We start from the raw sequence: 23,937 nt of genomic DNA, 5'->3' as shown, positions 1-23,937 counted from the left end.
GTAGCAGTATAAATGTGTAGGTAATAGTGTATCGTTATCGAACGGTCGATTAAAATAAAACTATATGACGATAGTAACCTATATAAATTATTATGGGTACTCGACCATCAATTATAGAAATGAATAATAATAATAATAATAATAATAGTTTTGGAAATTTCTAGAACTTATTTCTCGGCCCGGCCTGCACCCACACACTGCAGAGACGAAACGCGCACGCGTTTCTACCGGCGGTTTCGTAAGTACAAAAACTACACACACACACGCACACAAAATAATAATAATAATAATAACAGCGGTATTGAAACGAAACGAGAAAAAACAGAAAGGGAACGTTTCGTATAATATGTTATAAACGTTTCGTTACACGTATATACTGTAATAATATATATATATATATATATATATATATTAATATTATATATTACGTTTAGTTATTCTCATCGCCTACGCTGTGTGCGCGTGCGCGCTCGACCAGCATCCGCGTGAAAATGGTGGGTGTTCGATTTTCCACTCATATAGACCGAGTGCGGACCCGCTGGCGTCAGTCATACCCCGAGTGTGTTCGTTGCGTGTCCACAACAGCCGATTTTCACTTTTCAGCGGAATACAACCCGTAAACCACTTCTACAATATCACATCGCATAATAAATTGTGTGTAGTGATATAACAACGTGTATTATTACCGTCGCATATTTTTACCCCCTCGAATATTCTCGTCCGTTATCGATTATTTTCTTTGTACACGCTAAAATATAAATGGCACACAACACTGGGGTCAAACGAGACATCCCTATCAAATTGGGCGACTTCAGCGTGATCGACTCGGAGTTCAGCAACATCCGCGAGCGTTTCGACGCTGAGATGCGAAAAATGGAAGACGAGATGACCAAGTTCCGTTCCGAACTCATGAACAAAGAGTCGAACTTTTTCAAGACTACGTCCAAGTTAGTATATGAAAATAATATGACGTAATTATTATCAATCTCACCGTTACCATATTATTTTATTCGTATTTTCGGACACGTTCTTGTAGTTGTAGCATATAATAGGTATGACGTGATTTATCATAAAATTCGATATGAAGGTATTTTTAATTTCAATATCTGTACTACACACTCATTTATTATTATCTAAACGATATTTCAAACAAAAATGTACCATATCATTATTATATTATTATCTAATAAATAATTGTTGTTTTTTTTGTCATTCGATATTTTAAAAAGGACATCACATGTGGAAGAAAAGTCCTTGTAAGTACAATAATAAAATAATTTTTGAAATTGGCATGCCAATTTTGCATTTGTTTCTCATAGCACATTAGCAGATTAGCACACTAAAGGGTTTAGAATGTTTAGATTATAATTCATAGTGTCTGTATAATACACAATAATTGTTTAATATATTATTTTCTATATTAATTTGCATAAGACTGTTTATTAAGAGCACTGGTAATCAATATAATATAGGATTACATATAATTATGAAGTATACCTTATACGCACCTAAATTCAAATTTAAAATGCTATACCTATAGTTAAATCATTTTCAATATTAGAATTAGATACTCTGTGAAATACCTGTATAAATATTAATTATTAGTCAAAATATATAGGCTGTTCGTATTGATATTATTACTCTGCTTTGAAAGCGGAATTAGTAAATATCAATACTTCATTGCTTAAAAGGAATTTTGAATAATATAAATGAAAAAAAAACATTAATTCGATGTAGGTATTTAAGAAAAATTTACATAATAGGTAGGTACATAAATACTTCAAAGTCGTGTTTAGTATATTATGACCTCCTACTTGTTCAAGTAATTTGAATAATAATTGTCCTCAAATAGTTTACGATTACGACTTACCTGGTAAAACAGTGCCTATCTATATAATATTATACCTATAGATTATGATTAATTTTAATGGTCGTGTTGATGCATAAAATATTAATAATAATAAAATAATACGTAGGTAGGTAGATAGATAGATAGATATAGAACATTCAGAAACCTGTACGAACGACGATGACTGTCTAGACTCATACAATAAATTATCATGTGATGTTTATCTATCTCAAATATTGGATTGAAATTTAAAATACGACTGCCGTATCCGAATGGGAACCTAATGCACATAATATACGTACCTGGATGGCGGGCGTACATTATGTACCTTTTATAGTTTTATAGACACAGGCATTAACTTACATGGGTATATTATAATATATTATATTTTATTATATCGAGCAAAACCTAGTAGGTAATAATATTATAATGTCGTTATTATAAAGTTATGGTTTGAGTGTGGGTTTATACAAAATGATTCGTGAATCATCTGCGGGTTGACATTGATTGCGTTCGTTCTGCACGGTTTAACAAACAACAATGGGAGGTCGTGATGGGAATCGCGTTAGATTATTGCACCACAACACAATTGGCAATAATTGCAGTCGGACTGCATTTTACGTCTGATGTGTGTATTATTATTGTTATTATTATTATTATGTTTATTATTTCATTCCCCGCATATGGTAACGCACAACGCGGTCACAGATCAAGTAGCACAATAAACCTATAAGGGAGCTTAAGTTTGAGATTTCTTGACTTACGTTCACTAAGTATTATATTATACAGCACTCGCATCGGGTGAAATTCTTACGAAAATTAGTGGTCAGATTTGGGGTATGTCGAAAACAAGTTTAAAAAACATGTTTATTGACACGTATCATTTTTTGGTAAGAATTAAGTATTTAAAATGTTTTTGCATAATGACAACCTGATTTTTTTACATGAGTGCTTAAAATACTTTTTTAAAAACGATGGAGAAGCGCCTGGGCCTTGAGTGCTGCTGGTAACATACCTATTTTTGCCAGTGTAATAATATATTATAATTTATAATCGATTATCCACTCGTTTGCAGTGATTTAGTTTCTTTTTTTCACATTGTATTATGATGTACCTATGGACTATGATATACCCAGGTGGCTATACTAACATTTGAGTATGATGCGCATAGGCATAGCATAGATTTTTGGTTTATTCGACTCAGATTAGATATATTTTGTCCGACGTGTGCACAAACACATAATATATATATTTTAATTTTAAGTATATAAATATACGTGTGTATGAGGCGGTGCAGGCTATTATTGGAAGTAGTAGAAATTATAACACTTAGACGATGTCGGCGACGGCCGCGTCGCAGAAATACTCATAATATACACTATAATATTAACTTACTGTCCCACTGCGGCAAAATATTATATAGGTCTACAATAGTCATAGTTTATTGCATCGTGGTCACGGGACCGCGCCTACACGATAGCATCATATCATATGCATGTATAGTATGATATTGATATATATATATATATAGTATAGCGTGTTAAGTTTCAAACCTTCGTTGTATCTGGTCGTATCGGAATATTTCTTTTAAATTAATTTCCGTATCCGACGTTCGTGCTGAGGATTGTGGCAGAAATAACACGTAATAAATTATAATTGCACAGTTATGGGCTTGTGGCGTGTATTGTAAGAGCCCCAGGGGAAATTGATTTTAATGTTTCCTTTATTTTAACACGGTTTCAACAATTAAAAACCTGTTCGATAAAAAATATTTGAAACAACGGGATTTTACATGACAACCCTATACGTATATTATAATATTATAATAAAAACGAGCGTACACATTCGCCTAAAAATAGAACTATGATCACTGTGGGACGGTGTGGATTTTCGAAATGTCAAGTGTTATTTTTTTTTTATTGTTAGCTGGTTGTCTATTGTGCGTCTCACAAAATAATATCTAAAAATTCTTTTGGGTTTAATTATGTAAAACACCTTTTCGTGATATTTAAGTTGTTTCAAAACCAAGACCCAATTAGAAAATCGTAATATTGTACATGAAGTACATGTTATAATATTATACTGCCAGGATTTAAAAAAATATAAATGTCAAAAAAAAAATAAAAGTGCGATAAATATTATTCAAGTACAATGTACATATCAAAATGAGATTGCAATACTTCATTAATCATATTAATTAAACATGTTTACATTTTAAACAGCATTGTGTTTTTTTGCACTGTTTAGACTTATATTGGTTACATGTTGCTTTTTCAAGGTAATAGTAATTTTTTTAACTGTATAACATAATATTAGCTCTAATGTACATTCCACCTCGCAGCTCATACACTCAAAACATATTATGTGTTGCTCCATACCTACCTACTAGTTACACCTTACTATTCAAATTACACTGATGTTTTATACCTTAAGTTTTATCATTATAGTAAAATTATACTTGTTATATATATATATATATATATACTTGTATTATATATTGTATTAAAATTACTGTAGGTACCTAATATGTCCTATTTTACTATAAATATTATATTTTATAAATTATAATATATTTCGGCTTGATTATATTTTATTACACTGTAATCTTTTGTTTGCTTTTCAGTGATTTAATTATATTTTGTATGTATTTTTATAATTAATTGCTCAGCGTTATTAATTTTAAAGCTAGTTACCTATTAATATTTATGCTATTTTTAATTTTTACAAGCAAAAATATACTCTCCATGTACCCTCTTTATTACCCTCTTTTTTGAACGTAAAGGTTTTTATCACCTTCTAAAAGGTCACTTTTAGTTAATTTTTTTTATCAAGTTATTGTTTCTAGTATATATTTTTTTAGTATTATAATAAGTATAATAGAAGCCGTATAAATATACAACTATTTGACCTCGTTGTTCATCCGTAACACCAAATTGAAAAATAAAAATATTTTTGAGTGGGCACATTTAAATTAACAGTTGAATGGCAACTGATCGAAAAGAGCTAGTTTCCTTCCGACCCACGGTTATTCTAAAACAATATAGGTTATAACATATAATAATATGACCTATAGTATCAATGAGTTTTAAACCAATATTATTTTCAAAATACATTTTAGATTCTAATTGGAGCGATTTTTTTTTGTGTCTGTAATCACCGTTTGAGGCAGTAACACGATGCTTCGATTTTCTTCAACAGTATCTTGTTCGATGGGAAAGTGAATCTAGTTAGTGCGTTCGGGAGGTCAAAATTTGAAATGTTCTATGGTTGTCTATATTGTCTATAACAAGACAAAAATTATGGGAAAACAGTAATTTTTATGCGAAATCGATTTTGGTTTTTTGTGTAACTCTAAAACAAATAATCGTAGATACATGAAATCTTCACTGAATGTTTATAATAGCATTTTCTATGCACCATAAAATACTTTGACTTGTTTTGGGCGGTTTATGGACATTTTCAATTTTCAATTTTTTTTTTTGTTTTTTTGCCTATAATTGTCGATTAAATTTTATTTGTTGTGTAAAATTGCGTGAAAATATAATACAAGGCTTCTGATATATTGTTTTTATAGTCGTTAAAAAATATTAAAAATACATATGCACAATTTTCTTTTATAAGCATTTAAAGTTCAAATTTGGACAAAATGTATCAAATTTAAAATTTAATAATCATTTTGTAGTTAAAAATTTATAAAATGTTCAACTTTTATAGCTAAGGATAGAAAATTTAAAATAAGGTTCCACGTAAATAGGATATATATAAATTATACTTTATTCACAATAATATCATCAAATATACTTAGTAATATCATTGTCTGGCCGTCTTCGCTCAGAATCGTTTTTCTTGCAATAATAATATTATATTATTGAATTTAACACAAACACAATCCATTACAGTGACCCACTTCTAACCTGTTGTACAGCAGAGAGACATTTACTTGCCCACCTTTATAAACTAAAATGATCAATTTATACTCCTTCGTGTTTGAACTAGAATTACATCTTATAATATGGGATATAATGTATACCTATATCTGCAGGAAATTAAAAATCTTAACTCATGAGTCAGTAGGTATGTATTGTTCTGTAATCAGAACTGAAACTACCCTTTCTGTTTTTACTGATTTATATAAACTCGATATTCCATTAATTATACAGGAATTCGAGTTTTATAGCAACAGATATATTCGTTGATTTAAATTCTAGAACTGCTATGTTTATCTTATGTATAGGATATTAGGTATATTAGGATATTAATTGTAACTATAGTAAGGGTAGTTCAGTGGTTAGCATTGTTGGCTAGTAACTTAATTTGTAATACAAAACAACATTAATAATTATGAAAATTCCAAACTCATTAACCTGAATAGCTTAGTAGAAAAAATGTGTTAATAACCCTTTTATAGGTATAACGATGAATGAATGTTAATGTACATAGTTGATAAATAACACGAGAGGATAAAAAATATATACAACTGAATCACAGGAACGCATAAATACAAAATTATGTTGAGTATAAAATGTTTGTCATGAATCATGATTAATGGTTACCAGCCGTATTATTTTACAAGAATTTTATTCGAGCCATAATTTGTCTGTGTATATAAATGTTTTTTTCTGATTTCATAACTAATAATAAATATAGTTCAAATCTCGAATTTTTTGGTCAGGAATGTCAACAAGGTTAAAATCTTTTTAAGAATAATAAATTATTATCGCACTTAGCAAGTTTCTGAAAAATATCTTATGCACGTTGTACATTTATGACACTTAAGCATTTTGTTTATCATTATTATTATTATTTTTTTATATGCATGTGGTTATAATAAAACAGGATATTGTTTAGATTTTTTTTTAATTTAAATTTTGTGGATTGTTACCAGCTCTCAGAACACAATCTCGTCGAACCACAGCGATTTGCCAGCAAGCCGACTAACCGGGGCTACGCCTAGCGGTTGGGTGGAAAGCATCAACTCGCCGCTGATTCAAGAAGACGGCGACAACAAAATGTTGAAACTCAGATTTGACGTCAGTCAATACGAACCCGAGGAAATCGTCGTCAAGACGGTCGACAACAAACTATTGGTATGTGTCAATAATATCGTTCACGTGACCTACCTACCTACCTATCTACCCACCTGCCTGTGTTTGTGCGTTCTGCCGCGCACAGTAAAATAATATTATTTTGCTGTAACATGAATAGTAATATTATTATCATTGCTATACCGTTGTACCTACTGTATAAGTATATTATAACGAATGAAATGTCGAGATAGGTACGATATAACACATATAAGACAATTGCACCGGATGCGACGTACGCTTAAAATACACATCGCCGGTGTTCTATAAACTTCCAGCACGACGCGTAACGAGATGATTTCGAAACCGGTTGTATTAAAATTATACACTCGGTAGGTATTATAACTATTAGCGTTCCTCTGCTGCACCGTATAGTATATGTACCGGAATCCTTTGCAACCATATTCAATATTTCAGAGGATCGTGTCAAGTGCGCATGTGCGGGTAGATGGACCGACACTTTAAAAGCAGGAAACGAATTTGTAATAAAATAACTCACGACTTTAATTTCTACTTTATACTATTATTACCACAGGTGTATACTACCTGTAGTAATAATGGCGTAAAGTGCTTTAGTATTATATTATATTATACTAATATACATGCAGTGACGATATACCTAAACACATAGGTAGATATTATAATTGTTTAAATCAGCCACGGATGATTTGTCACGACCTTCACACATTTAATGTCATGTGGACGTCGGCGGCCTCGACGGTTTTTTAAAAATTGTATTTCATTAAAGCTACAAAAAACAATTATATTCATAATATTATAAAAGTTTACCTATGTATTAATAACTATTTTTATACAATATAATATGCCTCACATATGATATTAAAAAAAAATATTTAGGACACCTTGTGTATTTAATAACAAATTTGTTACACCAATCTAAAGGTATTGGATTTTGTGAATTCATCTTTTTTTTTTTAGTTTCCAATATAGCTAGTGTAATGAACTAGGTATATTGAAGTACATATTTTACTATATTTACATAATATTATAAAGTCCACCTGTTTTTTCTCCCACAGTAGAGGGAGTGCCCGTTTATTTAGACGAACAAAAAATAAACAACCACACACTCACGCACACATGGCACAAACATACTTGAAAACGACCCACGCCTTAATCGACCTTGTCTACACCCGATAAACTCCATAAATGGTTAGAAGCCTTCGAACGAATAATGATCTCGTGTGCAAGATGCAAGTACCTATTACCTACATATTGCATTCGTATATAATATTATAATATAATATATTATACTATATTAGACTCCATTACTCCGTTACATTCCGACACGAATATAATATAAATTAATGTAGAAAAAACCGTAGTTCATAATATTCCATGATTATTATAAGGGATGACAATACCGTATATAAGTGTGTTATTACTTTATTAGATAATGAGTGATTCGATTTGTATGATTTTCTAATTTCTTTCTATACTCCGTTATGTACCTACTTAATACAGGTACAGTTAAAGTACGTATTATATAAGAACAATCCACGTTAAAGCTACCACATTTTATGTAACTTATTAACGGTGAACATATTATAAAATAACTATAATATCTTCAATATCTATAAATTAGGTATAGTTTAACCTTCTTGTTTATGCTGTTTTACTATAATTTATAAATATTATCTCTACTGAATTAGGTAATATATTTCATATTGTATTTTTGTTACAACAATTTTGTATAATTTGATATGTAATTTGAAAAATTGCATGTTCAGTTGTAAATAAAAATAATAAAGAAACAATAAAATATGGGCACCTAGTATACCTAATAATAGGTCTGTACACTGCAAAATAAATTGTACTATTTGGTAGGTAACTAATTTGATTAATTAAAATATGTTTCTTAGCCTAGCTTAAAAATCTACAGATCGATATAGTAATTGTATTGTAAAATACATAAATCGAGGAGTGTACAATACATTTATGTTAAGTTTTATTATTTAATTCATAAAATAATTTACTACTGTGAGCAATGCATTGTTAACATATTACGCTCTAATGATTTGAAAGAAAAGTCACTGAACCAATTTAACTCGATCTTCAGAATATATTTAATGGTCTGATCTCGAAAAATGTATAAGTACTTTTAACACATTTTTTCGATTAGAAATATTATATAATATCATTCAGTACATTTTGAACAACGTCTTTAAATTTAAATTGTTTATATTATACAATATGCATAAGATATTTTATTTTATTTAATAATGTGTATAACATCTAAAGGTATTAATGCCAAAGTAACAACTAACATGCATAATTAAACTAAACCAAATATGGTAAAGAAAATCTAAGCTATAAAGTTCTCTCATTTATAAAACAAATTATATTTAATCTACCTGTGTCCTTTAATGTACCTGTATATTATATTATTATAAAATATGTAACAACTATAAAGGTGTAGGTATATTGTATGTACTACCATTAAAGATTATTAAAGTGCTGTTTTATTAAAATAATTATAACATAAAATTATGTGGCATATTACCTATATTATTTGTGATTATTTGTCTGATGATTTGTTATCTATCTGTTAAGGTACACGCCAAGCATGAAGAAAAATCAGATTCTAAATCCGTGTACAGGGAATACAACCGGGAATTCTTACTTCCGAAAGGCACCAATCCGGAAGCTATCAAATCATCTCTTAGCAAAGACGGCGTGTTGACTGTCGAAGCACCATTGCCTGCCTTAGGAGGGCCTGATAAATTGATTCCAATCTCGCATCATTAAATATTTTTCCACCTAGTGAACCACTTTTAGAATGCATAATCATTTTAATTTTAATTTTAATATCTTAATTTATAATTAATTAATTTTCGAAAAAAAAATACGTTGTTTTTAATTCCCTTCTGTAGGTAAGTCATTATAATATCTTTTTTTCCATTGTTAAAAAAAAAAAATCATTCAATATAATAATATAAAAAATATATTTATAATATGTATATGTTATCTATGTAAACAGCGTTAAAATTTCACCATAGAATTATTATTATTCCTACGCATATTATATTATGATACTATGAAGCTTTATACAACGCGATCACATGCAGAAACATAATTTACGTTAGTTCCTACAATATTGTTTCTGTAATCACTGAGTGAAGACCGAATATATTTTTATACACATACCTAATATATAATATATTTAGTTACACAAAATATGTACCTATGCTATATATTGTATTATATTATTTTCATAATTATGATGAAAAGAAGAAAAATTGGGTGCAATTAATTGGCTAATGTTCATTTACATATTATATATATAATATATACATATATATATATATTCCGTTCGATTGTTAAAACGAAGAAAAATTGTATTTTAATCATTATTATTACATTTTTATTGTTATAATTATCTATACTAATATAAATTATTTGCCTTTTTTCATGATGTGTTTGATTTTTTTCTCTTGCATGTTTAAATAAAAATGTTAAAATGCTTTCGTGACAGGAGGCACACCAAATAGTCTAAAATTATCACCAAATGCCGCTGGAACACATTTAGAACTGCTGCTGCCGTCTCAGGCCGTGATCGGTTTTTTGGACCGAGTTCAACGCCCAATCTAGATAGTAGTAACATAACTATTTTACGAGTGCACAAAGCACTAAAATAGAATATTTCTTAAGTGCACCAAAAACACTAGTTAATACCTATATTCTCTTTTGTTTTTTTCCTTAGGCCCGTGAAATAATCCGTCGAAAAAAAAATATATATTTATTAATATATTTTAACGTATATCTAACATTCTAACCCATTGTAATATACTAATATGAAATTAACAATGTCAACATAAACTGCTGTAGAAGTCATGATTCAATCGAAAAATATTCTGTTTTTTGTATACCATACTTGGTATGTGTACAATACAACTTGATAAAACGTTCAGAAGTGTGCGCGGAATATAATATTATAAAGACCGGACGGCTGTTGCATATTATATTATAAAATCATTGAGTAAAAAAATTAAAAAACCCACTATGCCTATTTTGTAAATTACACAATAACATTATTATTTTCGATACAGACAAAACGATATAAAACGGTCCGCTCAGAATCTAAAAAACCATCAATAACATAATAGGTACCTACATTACATTAAATTATTAACTATATAAATTATAAGGTATTCAACATTTCAACAATATATTATATGTGTATATAAATGGTGATACTGACAGGGCCAACTTTCCAATTATCCTCTTCCACTTATTACATTCAACCAATGATTCTATTTTGTTTAAAACCTCAAACAACAAACTTTTCCACTATAACTACTATTACGAAATACGAATTATGAACATAGTAGACTTTTATACAATTGATCCGTTATAAATTCAATTTCTTTTTTGTCATTTAAAAATTATGTTTCTTTAAATTACATTTTTTATACACATTGTCATACCTAAATGGCAAAATGTTCATTGATTTCTGCGCTGCTTAAATAATTAAATATTATAAGAATGCTATGTATTTTATTATGACAATGTATGTAATTGGGTCCAAACACGTTTAAATGTTTAATATTTAAATAAGTAAATAATTAAATATGGGTATTCTATACCAATATAATATTATATTCCTCAGTTAGTCTGGTTTCCGAAATCTGTTGGGTGATTTTATGCCTACGGTACTTACTACGTGATCTACGATATTTCTTGCTCTGTCCCGCGTAGGGGTTGTAAGCCATTGACCATCACAACAAAATAAAATACCGTACCAAATATATAGAAATGGTAACGATATATACTGCTAGCTAAGATCAAAAATCAAATAACCATTATGAATGATACTATATGATCGAATTAAGATATTATCATTATATATATAATTTTAAGTGAATGTCAGCGCACTATATGTCTATATATAGTTTTATATATAGTTTTCTCTCTGTCAGTCTGACTTACGTGCAACATGCAAACATAGCAAATTTGCATTCAAGCGTATCTATGGTACATACCTATTTTCTCACGATAGGTACCAATGTTATACATTCATAGAACCAAGTATCAGCATGCAACACGTGGTGAGTAAATAATATCCAACTCAACACCATTCTTCGATGGCGAGATGGTTACCAAATTTAAAACTGAATACGGACGGATGAGACGAAAGCAATCAATTAGGTAAGTATGTAAGAAGTAGTTTCAAGAATATAGTACATTAATATAGTACCTAGGTGCGCATTTGCTGCAGACTACGTTGTCATTAACGGCGCAGAAGTTAGAAAGGAAGACGCATTTTCAGAACCACCCTTTAATATAATATCTCGTAATCAGAAATCAGAGCACAATTCCACTATGACCTAAGCTGAACTATGAACATATTATTATACATCAGATTGTTATAGAACTAGGTACCTAGATGCGCTCTTGGACAGCTGCAGACTACGTTGTCATTAACGCGGTATAGGTGGAAAAAAAGCCCAAAAATATAAATATAAATATGAACACATGTACCACGAATTAAGATATACATATTAAGTAGATATAGCTTACCTATAGGCTATAACAAAATATAATAATACGTATATTATATATTATAATGAAAATAATAATTAATTGTTAATTGTATAAAATATAGATTGTAAATCTAACAAAAATATAAATATGAACACAATATGATATATTGCGTTATAAGTTATAAGTAAAAAACATAAGTCTTAGGTATATACATATTACATACATTATAGTACATACTACTATAACAGATAATAATCATAAATAATATATAAACAGTATATAACCAGTCAAAATCTTAAAATTTATCAATAGCTGGGTACACTCCATATTATAATACTCTATTACTTGGTTGTTGATATTCTATCTACACATCCTTCTATAGTACAGTTTTATCCAGTTATAAATTTGTTTTACCAATTTTTGTGACTATGGATATTATAAAATCAAATAAAGATGGTGATAAAGGTTATGTATATGTTGTAAAGTATATTGGCATATCAAAAATAACCTAGAGGTATTCTAAGAGGTGTTCAATGAAATGTACTGGAGAATTATACAACGATCTCAAAATAGAGAACCCAGGAGTAAAAACAGAACATAGCCATTTGAAAGATGATGACAGTGTAAAGATAGAAAAAGCTTTGTGTGCGATGAAGGAACGATCGATAACTGGTTTATCTAAGCCACTTGATGTTTATGCGGCAGAAAGTTGGACGGTAACACTAGAGCGAAGATGCTAGTGGAAGACCACGTTAAAAGAACATTAAGAAATCAACGTTCTGCATTAAATCCAGTTAAACCAACTAGCCTTGATAATTTGGTATATGGTAATTACTAATTAGGTCATTAAGAGTAGAGTATACATGTGTTCACATTTATATTAATTATATTTCTGGGCTTTTTTTTCTTGATTTTTTTTCCACGATTCCATTAACGGCGTTTAAGTTAGAAAGGAAGATGCATTTTCAGAACCACCCTTTAATATAATATCTCGTAATCAGAAATCAGAGTACAATCCCACTATGACCTAAGCTGAACTATGAACATATTATTATACATTAGATTGTTATAGAACTATAATAGAATAATACGCCTATACCCATGATGAGAAGTACCTATTTCGAATTCAAGCTTCAGTCTTCACTGAACTAAAAAAATAGGTTTTGTAACTAGGTATGTCAGTAATAATGTATTAATGATTTTAACTATATAACAATAACTATCATTGCATTAGAAATTAGAATAATAATTAATAATTTAAATGGAACGTATTATATTTTGTTATTTTAAGCTGTGGGTTAACCATTTATTACCTAGAAATCGTGTATGTGACATCCATGACACTTTTAATAGATTATATTGTTTTTAGAAGTTTTGTACAGGGGCTCAAAATTGTATGTGGTGGGCTTGACAACAAGTATTCAAATTAGGCATTGAAATATTTTATTAACAGTATATTCATCTAACACATTAATAAGATAAATATTGAAAGATTTGTTTTAAATATTATAACTATATTTGTATAATTATTAATAATAACAATAATAATGATTCAATTTGGGTAAAAAAAAAAATTACCCAACATTATTGTCCAATAACCCAAAACTAATACATTTAATTATAATTGTTTACGTAAACTTTAATTTGAGCAATAAATTGTTTGGTGAACTTGTATTCAAGGTTTATCATATGTATACTATATAGGTAATTTTATTTTAAAATAGTATAGTTGAATAATCAAAAGTTTGACGATTCTAAGTTCTAACTTATAAGTTATATTCAATATTTCATGAAGTGCTATTATTGGATAGCTTCTTCAATCAAGCTAACCATGACCTATTATGTTTACCCCCATTGTGCTCATTGTAAATATTTTTTATAGTACAATCTGTATAATGTAAATTAAATGAATATGACAAAAAAAAAATAAAAATATATTCGATATCAAAAATCAGGTAAGTGGATGTCGCTCTGTTGTACAGTAGATTACAAGTGAGTCATTGTATAATGGATTGTATTAGACTTGAATTCAATGATTTAATATCATTGTATAAGAAAAACGATTCTGAGCGGAGACGGTTTGTCAGTATGGATATTTTATATTGTTATCATTTATTTTATCATGTAAGTTGAATTAATATTATAATATTATAATTTTTTATTCGCTTCTATGGTGATAAACAAAGCGTTAGAAATTAAAATCCCATTTTTATCGTTTTTTCGAAATTTTTCGGTGGTTTTTCATGTGGCATTAAATAACTATTGAAAAAATCGAAAAATTACCTCTCTAAAGTACCATATTGATCCAATTTGCTAAAAGATAAGGTACTATATGTGGAAATCTAAGCAATCCATCAGGTAGAAATTTTGTATACAGGATGTAAAAAAAAAAAATAAACACCATTGTAATGCCAATGGCTTCCTCGATCCGCTCAGAGTCTAAAAAAATTTAAACATAATATATAATTAATGAAATACAAAAATACAAGACAATGAAACTTGTTAATATCAATTTCTCACAAGTCTATATCCATGGAGTAAACTCGAGGCAATTTAAAATATAGCCCTGAGAACTATAATTATGGGTTTGTCTGGAATTTTCAACAATCCATCATCCAAGATTAAAAACCTATTAAGTACAAATCAACTTAATAGTAGTAAAAATATAGTCAGTCATAATATTATAATATAATATTATTATGATATATTTTATAATACCAAGAATAAGTCATTAGAATACCAACGGGTTACGTGTTGTTCAGTCGCGCAATACACTGATAGTAGATAAACTCGTCTATTTTCAGAATTCGGTGTATTCGAAATGTCGTCGTCGTCGTCGTCGTCGTCGTCGTTTTATTCAAATATCAAGTATACATACAAATATTTTTTCTAAATAGTAAAAATTCTATTAAATACTGACGATGCCGAATCGCCGATAACTTTGACGAAGTGCCAAATTTTCCGACTAAATATTAAAAAAAATATTGAGTGGGGGAGTTATATACATCCCCCCTCCCACCCCCTTAAAAGACGGCCCTGGTTCAAATCGATTCGATTTTTCATATATTTAGATTTTAGACCAATACCTAAGCAGTGTTTCAGCCCAGATAAATAGTTTTAATAGTCCCGTTTTTCCTTAATTTAGAGGTCGCAATAGGGTAATAGGTATTACCCTAGTACAGTATTAGCCTATGGTTTACAGGCTCATCTGTATAAAACACGGTCGGATTAGATAAAATGTGACGCCAAACAAAATCACCGGTAGCGCTGAAAACATTGAAAAAAAGTATTGATGATAACGTGGAATAATGAGGAACCTTTTGCGGGACGTCACCTGCTCGCCATGTCCTTTTTCCAATCCAACGTGGTGGGGAGGCACCGGTGAATTTTTATCTGATAATAACTATGCCCATGGTTATCACGTTTATTAGACTAAGCTACTAAAGGCAATTTATACTTTATGGTGTAACATTAAAGCGCATAACAATAAAGTTTATTAGTCACGTTGCGTTCAGAAATTAAAAAAAAACAAGTACTAACCAATAACTATAATAAATAATATCCAATTGATATATCTTTAACTGAACACAAAATGTCTTCAATGACGGCTCTTAAATTGTTCAGAAATCAGCTCATCAGAAATGTTTGGCGCTTTAGGAGCACTGGACAATCATCGTACAAACTCAGACAGAGTATTGTACCATTGTCATCGAGTAAGCTAACTATCAGTTCACTAAAATTAATGTAACATAGACGATAATATTATATTATTCAATCATTTGTTATAGGTGTGCCCATTAGAAACTTTGCAGCTAATCCAAATGTAGACGATAGTGTGAACGACCAAAACCCAACTGCAGGTTAGATATAATTATGAACTTATAAGATTATAGATAAGATAGATAATTTAAACTACATCTTGTGAACAAACTATTATTGGTTTTTAGAAAAATTGGAATTTCAAGCCGAGACTCGAATGCTGTTAGATATTGTAGCCAAATCGTTATATTCTGAAAAAGAAGTAAGAGATATTTCACATCAATACAGATAATAATTTTGCACTAGAACTTATCGAATAATATATTTTATGTATTTAGGTTTTTATTAGAGAATTGATTTCAAATGCTAGCGATGCTTTAGAAAAATTACGTTACGTTAGTTTAAAAGCAGGTGAATCTCATGACCTTGGGAGTTTGGACATAAATATAACGACAGACAAAACAAACCGAAAATTGATAATACAAGATACAGGAATTGGAATGACTAGGGAAGAGTTAATTTCAAATTTGGGTACTATTGCTAAATCTGGTTCTAAAGTAAATATTTGTAGACAATAAATATCAAATACAAAAATGGCTTTAAGATAGCTTGACCTTTTTTTTTATTTGTTTAGGCATTTTTGCAAAATATTCAACAAAGTGAATCAACAAATTTATCGTCAATCATAGGGCAATTTGGTGTTGGTTTTTACAGCTGTTTTATGGTGGCCGATAGAGTAGAAGTTTTCACTAAATCAGTGAACCCTCATGCTACGGGATACTTGTGGAAATCAGATGGGTATTTCTTAAATTCTTAGTATTAAATTATTACAATTACTTATACTTAATGATACTGTTTTAGAACAAATGAATATGAAATAATAGAGTCTGATAATATTGAGAGGGGTACTAAAATTGTTATGTACCTTAAACAAGATTGTCGTGAATACGCTTCAGAAGACACAGTTCGTAGTGTCATTAACAAGTACAGCAATTTTGTGAATTCTCCAATTAAATTAAACGGTTCTGAAATTAATACCATTCAAGTAAGTATAACATTTGAAAATGTTAATTTATTTATCTATATAATTTTTTTAACTGTTTTAGCCATTATGGTTACTTAACCCAAAATCTGTTTCCAAAGAACAACATGATGAGTTCTACAAATTTGTAGCAAACACTTATGATAGACCAAGATTTGTGTTGCATTACTCTGCCGAAGCTCCAATTCAAGTGCGTGCACTGCTATACTTCCCAGAACTAGCACCAGGTATTTATTTATAAACATAAATATAAGTAAAATTTAGATGGACATAGATTTTTTTTTTATAATTTATAGGTCAGACTGATTTTTATGATAGTTCAACTAAAGGCGTATCACTTTATACTCGACGTATTTTGGTTAAAAAAGAAGCTGAAAATGTATTGCCCAAATGGCTTCGTTTCGTAAAAGGTAATTTCAAACGACTAGCTGTTGGCTATTATATCATACTTATTTTATCACATTATTATAAGTTTATCTCTTTTTAATACTTCAATATTTAAATATAACAATATCTAATTGTGAATATTAAAATATATAGGTGTTATTGATTCTGAAGATATACCATTAAATTTGAGTAGAGAAATGTTACAGAATTCTTCATTACTAAGGTACAAATTGTTGACAAAATATTAAATCCATATTCAATCTCAGTATAATTATTTTATTATATTTCCAGAAAATTGAATCAATTATTGACTAGTAAAATAGTTAAATTTTTACATGATAAATCTGTAAAAGATCTTGATGAATACATGAAGTTTTATCAGGACTATGGTGTGTTTATCAAAGAAGGAGTTGTAACGAATGACGACCCCAAAGAACGAGTTTGTACTCCATTATTTTAATATACTTTTTTTGTAGCTGATCATAGTGACACTATTCTACATACTTACTTAGTCAAATATTTCTCTTTCAAAATAAAGATGTCCTAAAAATAATTATTAACAAAAATTGAAGTAATACTGATTGGAGATGTATACTAAATTAGATAAACTAATTAAAAATGGTCACAAGAAGCTTTTTAAATTTTATAATTTTACAGGAAGAGCTTGCTGGTCTTTTAAGATATGAATCATCATACACTAAACCTGGTGAAACAACGTCATTTGAAGATTATATCAAGAGAAAACAAGAAGGTCAAAACGATATTTACTATTTATCTGCTCCCAAGTAATATAAATAAATTATTAATTTAAAATAATAATAATTTTTTAATTTATATTTTTTAAATCATTTGTTATAGCCGTGCTTTAGCAGAAAGTTCTCCATACATCGAAGCATTAAAAAAGAAAAATGTTGAAGTTATTTATTGTTATGAGCAACACGATGAAATCATTTTATACCAAGTTAAAACATTCAAGAATGTCAAACTAACTTTAGTAGAAAAAGAAATCAATACTGCTAATAATCAAAGTTCTCAAACAGTTGAATTAGGTTGGTTATAATTATATATCATTAGTTAGGGTAAAACTAAAATAATTAATACATTTGAATTTCATTAAATGTCTGTATAATAGGTACTGATAGTTTGAGTCAGTTACAATTAGATTCGTTATTACCTTGGATTGAAACTGTATTGGGTAATAAAGTGAAAAAAGTAAAAATTACTGGACAATTAGAAAGTCATCCGTGTGTAATCACTGTTGATGATATGACAGCCGCTAGACATTTTATTAAAACTCAACTGAAACAAATGGACGAGGAGATGTTATTTTCAATCCTTCAGCCTCAACTTGAACTCAACCCTAAGTAATTTATCTCAACATATGTTTATAATTGTATCTAACAACTATATGTTTTTTAGACATGCAGTCATAAAGAAATTGCTTACACTTAAAGAGTCAAATCCAGAATTGGCTAAATTAATTGTCGAACAGGTAAATTATATTTCACAGTGATGTAATATCTATGTTGTCGCTATAGACTTTAAAATAATCTTTATACAATTTAAGCATAGAAAACTTGAATGATATTTTCTTCTTAGAATTTCTAAGTTGTTGATATAATATTGTTAACCATTTTATTTCCATATACAAATATAGCTTAAACCAATAAGTATGTTATAATTTATTATTTAAATTAATTTGTTTTTTCTGAACACATTGTACTAATGAATATTTTATCTTTATAATTTGGTTGTCCTTACTATTATTTTGGTGGTTGTACTTACAGCATTCATATCATACACCTAAAAAAACAATGTTTTCAATATTACAACAATTTAATAAAAAACATGTATCTAGAAATGATGGAAGTATTCTTTAAATACTAAGGGTATTCAAGAATATCTATAGGCTTATAAATATTCTAGACTTTCTAGAAGACATTTATTTATATAAAATATTTAAGTATATCTTAATGTCTGGTAAATATTAAATATTATATTTTAATCTTATGTGTATTATTTATGTTTATTCTTTATCCAGCTATACAGTAATTCAATGGTGACAGCGGGCCTCATCAATGATTCCAGAAAATTGGTGTCTAACATGAATCGTGTACTAGAATTAGTCGTTGAAAAATATTAAATTGTTGGTTTTGTAGTTCTAAACACTTTAATTTTGTAAATATTATCATGAATAAATAATGTTGTTTTTTTTTTAGTAATTATTTTAAATGTTTATACAATATTACATGTAATTACTTATAATTATACCTACATTCACATTTTTTATAATTAATTACATTTAAATACACTAAATAATAAGCATATTATATGTTATATATTTCTGGAGGAATTTAGTAGAACTGGAATAAGGAGCCCTCACCTAAGTATAAACAATATATGGTTTTAAATTAAGATTATTTTTTAAATGCAAAATTTAACTTTCTAAAATAATATGCTTAATAGAAAAAAACACTACACATTGAACTATTTTCTAAAATTAATATTGGATAATGGATTGTGAAGTTCAGCATATTAATTTATTTTGATGATTATTCAATACTTAATCAATTATGCGACAGATAGGTGTATAAAAATCATGAAATCAGAAACAATGATTACTATTATTATAAATATTGTGATTCTTATTGAAGATCTTGAATAACATGATCTTCATTATTCATTGTTATTGATATTCATAAAAAAAATACATAATGTAAATATTTAATCGGGAAAAAATATTATATTTTTTAGTTGTCTACAAAATTTTGTTTGTAAAAGGTTCAAAACTGGCTAACTGTTATAGTAATTTTAAAAGGTGAATAAGGATAAATCAAGAATTGTAATTATATAGGTATTGGGTAAGATTTTATCATAAAATTTTACATTTTGCAGAATGTTTTTTGTTTACTTTTTTACCATGAGGTACAGACTATTATGTTATTATGAAGTCTGTGACTTTACGTTTTAACCTCAGAGTGGCGAAATTTGGTCCTTGTTGTGGGGAGGGGGGGATTGAAAATTTTATCCCCCTAATATCGCGCACCAAAAAAAAAAATTGTCGGTTTATATCATAATAACCTCTCAATCCAACCATTGTGATCTGTAATCTGAATAATGTAAGTAGGTATCTACATGTATTGATGTATAAATGGCATACTGCATACATACATTAAAATAAATAATTACATACTTTTTAATAAAGTTTTAGCATGTACTTTTTTGGGTAGATTCGTTGAATAATCCGGGTATGCATAATATACCTTCGCTAAATAATCCCGAGCTTCAAAATGTTATAACCTAGAAAGTAGGAACTAAGTCAAACAAACAAATTCTGATCGCACCATTGACCTACTTACTTGTTGAAATATACCTACCTACCTATAGGTTGCCGAATAAAATTCCCAAAAATCGAGGTAAACTGCATTATTTCAATACATTTGTGCAATATTGCAATTATAGTGAATAGTTTTTGTTACATTGTAATATTATCTAAGTTACAGCTACCAAAGGGGATTTGGGTATTTATTTGTTGTTTTTAAAAAATATATCAAATTAGTACAATCACAGAACAAACTGTGTGAACAAACCCCTTACCGTAATTACGCGAATCTTTTTTTTTTAATTTTTAGAAAATAGTTTAGGGAGACATTTTTTTAGTAAATTATTTAATATTTTATTTTATTGTGTGTACACTGTATTCGTAAAAACAAATTATTTTATATTATTTGACTATTTGACTTTATTACTTTTATTAATTATTATATTAGATATATTCTTATAATTAAATAAATTGATATTTGAGCTAATTTTATTAGAGAGTAAACTGTAATGTACTTATTTTCGGAAAAATGGATATATTTGGATATTTTGACCGATTCCCTAATTACGCAACTGTAACATCATAGCTTAGAACTGGAGGAACCGAATAGTTTAAATTACCAAGTTTAAACCGGCGATACCGGCGGCAATCGTTGTCATTGGCACTCATTGGTGAGAAATGAAAATGTAATCAATGTCCAGCTGATTTATCCATAACAGATCCATAGACTTAAATCAACTAACTATGGATTTATTGTTGAAAAACTCGTTCCTAACTTCTTTGACGAACAGGCCCCCCCCCCCACACCCCCCATTGACATGATAGTTTTATTATCAGAAGAAAAAGGCTATTATCTTTTATGCTTCTATTTCTGATCAGATGAAATCAGATGGGTGCTCCGTTGCCCAAAACCCAATTCATTGCCGGATTGCCCCTGTTGTGCAACTTTACGGTTTACTCAGTTTACAGTGCAAATTAAAAGTTTCAAAGCACACACGTTCCAAGTCAAACTCTACAGTGTCCAATTCGTAGATCGCGATAGGCATGAATTCGTATCATAATTTGTTTCGTAATAATTATCAGTCTCGAGTCTTATTTATGGTATAAAATAATATACAAGTTTACATTTTTATTGGACGCACTTGCTCGGACTACAATATTTAATAGCGATTGGTATCAGCCAATTACAAGAGCACTTCACAGGTAAACACGTTATGATTTTTTAAAATTTTTTCCTTTTCCATCACCCACACTAGCGTGTTCCCGGAATGGACGATTAGGAGGTACTTACATTATCATCGTTCTGCACATAGTTACTAAATTCCACAACGATATCTGTACTAAATGTTAAAAAACTTAGGTAACTCCAATAACATTATTGGAGTGCATAACTCATTTTTTAAATTATTTTAGATATTCTGTGGTTAGGTTCTTGTGTCATGTGCTTACCTAATTATTTATGATCAATGAGTTCAGTATCTTGGATTGAGTTACAGACTATACTTGAATCTTATGTGTTAAATGATTTTTACCCTATCTTATGTTTTGACGGAACTCAGGAAATTTATTTAATTTGTCGTCAATTAATACAATTTTTGTTTTTTACAATGTTTCACAGAAAGCGAACACTCTGATACATTCAATTTGCTATGGCTAACAGTGATCAGATGCCCAAAGTTGATTTCATGAAAGACGGTGAAATTGATAAAAGATTACTGCAACAGATAAAATTTGTTGAACGCCAAAATCTAGTTCGCGCCACTAGATTGAACCGCATGCGTAGAAACGCTCGTTACACAGGCTTATTACTTGGTGGTATTACATTGAGTATCTACGGGTATTCTATTTATTCAATAAAACAGGAAACATTCTTGGATGATTTTGAAGAACCTGCAGTAACTGTTAAACAATAATAAATTATACATACTCATTATGTCTGTAAGTCGGATTATCCGGCTGCCGCCCCTGCCTAGCATCAGGGATTTAATTAAACTATATAAACTACGTGCTATGAAAGAACTTTCTCAAAATTTTTTAATGGAACCAAGATTAATTAGCCGCATTGTCAGATCTGCAGGATCCTTTAAGGACTGTGAAGTATGTGAGGTTGGCCCTGGTCCTGGCAACATAACAAGATCAATCATTCAAAACATGCCCTCTAGGGTACTGATAATTGAAAAAGACAAACGATTTACACCATCCCTAGAGGTTAGTGTTTCATCTATACCCTATAATTTATGTTATATCTTACTGAGCATTTGTTAGAATACTTAGAATAAAATATAGTTAATCATATCGTAATTTGTTTCAGCTGTTGGCTGAATCATCACCAGTACCATTAGAGTTAATATTTGGGGATGTAATGAATTTTAATTTAGAACAAATGTTCAATGAAGACAATAAAATGGAATGGGAAGATAAATGTCCACAAATTCATCTTATTGGAAATTTGCCATTTAACGTATCTACACCACTTATTATACGATGGTTAAAAGCTATATCGGAAAGGTATTATATTTTATGTTCTATTTATAATTTTGACTAACTTTTTTTATATTTACAGGAAAAGTGCATGGAGGTATGGTCGAGTACGCATGACATTGACATTTCAAAAAGAAGTTGCTGAAAGAATGGCAGCTCCAATAATGACTAGAGAAAGAAGTAGGCTCTCGGTTATGTGTCAAAATTGGTGTAGGGTTGAACATAAATTTAATATTCCAGGTAAAATTACTATAATATTGTTCTATTTAATGTAAGATACTCACTATTTCATATAACACTAACATTTTTGAAAGTATTTCTTTTACATAATTTTAGTTAGTTTTAAAACTACATTTTTGGGGGAAAAAAGGTAATAGCAGTTGGTTTTAAGTTTTGTACTCTTTAAAATGTAAACATGTATTCCAAAGCAGAATATTATTCGGAGTATTTCCGTATTATATCAATTATTTTTGGACAAGCAGGTGCGGATCTAGACTAAAATTGAGGGGGG

At 29.2% G+C, this 23,937-nt stretch overlaps 5 protein-coding genes across 6 annotated transcripts in view; 4 read left to right on the top strand and 1 right to left on the bottom strand.

Annotated features, from left to right (window-relative positions):
• LOC100568787 (nose resistant to fluoxetine protein 6) overlaps positions 1-23,937 on the bottom strand; it is a 135,475-nt gene that overhangs the window by 104,159 nt on the left and 7,379 nt on the right. The gene's annotated exons all lie outside the window — the stretch shown is intronic.
• LOC100162777 (alpha-crystallin B chain) lies at positions 517-10,363 on the top strand. 2 transcript variants are annotated; one of them, XM_001949411.4, is made up of 4 exons: positions 519-947; positions 1,230-1,256; positions 6,735-6,936; positions 9,505-10,363. In XM_001949411.4, exons 1-4 carry the CDS (start codon positions 760-762, stop codon positions 9,697-9,699), a joined length of 612 nt encoding a protein of 203 aa, XP_001949446.1. In that variant the 5' UTR covers positions 519-759; the 3' UTR covers positions 9,700-10,363. The 2 variants fall into 2 exon arrangements, with proteins under 2 accessions (XP_001949486.2, XP_001949446.1); XM_001949451.4 differs by lacking the exon at positions 1,230-1,256 and having other exon boundaries at positions 517-947; positions 9,505-10,022.
• On the top strand, positions 15,748-19,964 carry LOC100169645 (heat shock protein 75 kDa, mitochondrial). Its single transcript, XM_001948155.4, has 15 exons — positions 15,748-16,148; positions 16,224-16,295; positions 16,383-16,456; positions 16,533-16,751; positions 16,829-16,992; positions 17,056-17,239; positions 17,301-17,463; positions 17,533-17,646; positions 17,777-17,846; positions 17,915-18,062; positions 18,281-18,408; positions 18,482-18,672; positions 18,756-18,987; positions 19,043-19,115; positions 19,665-19,964. Exons 1-15 carry the CDS (start codon positions 16,028-16,030, stop codon positions 19,764-19,766), a joined length of 2,055 nt encoding a protein of 684 aa, XP_001948190.2. The 5' UTR covers positions 15,748-16,027; the 3' UTR covers positions 19,767-19,964.
• On the top strand, positions 21,811-23,041 carry LOC115034413 (cytochrome c oxidase assembly factor 3, mitochondrial). The gene is made up of 2 exons (XM_029491296.1): positions 21,811-22,148; positions 22,564-23,041. The coding sequence occupies exon 2, from the start codon at positions 22,595-22,597 to the stop codon at positions 22,856-22,858; it is 264 nt and encodes an 87-aa protein (XP_029347156.1). The 5' UTR covers positions 21,811-22,148; positions 22,564-22,594; the 3' UTR covers positions 22,859-23,041.
• Positions 22,845-23,716, top strand: LOC100160744 (dimethyladenosine transferase 1, mitochondrial). Its single transcript, XM_029491289.1, has 3 exons — positions 22,845-23,153; positions 23,257-23,453; positions 23,509-23,716. Exons 1-3 carry the CDS (start codon positions 22,878-22,880, stop codon positions 23,699-23,701), a joined length of 666 nt encoding a protein of 221 aa, XP_029347149.1. The 5' UTR covers positions 22,845-22,877; the 3' UTR covers positions 23,702-23,716.

Source organism: Acyrthosiphon pisum, chromosome A3 (assembly GCF_005508785.2).
Source record: "Acyrthosiphon pisum isolate AL4f chromosome A3, pea_aphid_22Mar2018_4r6ur, whole genome shotgun sequence".
Classification (NCBI taxonomy): Eukaryota; Metazoa; Arthropoda; class Insecta; order Hemiptera; family Aphididae; genus Acyrthosiphon; species Acyrthosiphon pisum.
Note: the sequence above shows the minus strand (reverse complement) of the source record. Positions and strands in the feature narration are given on the sequence as shown.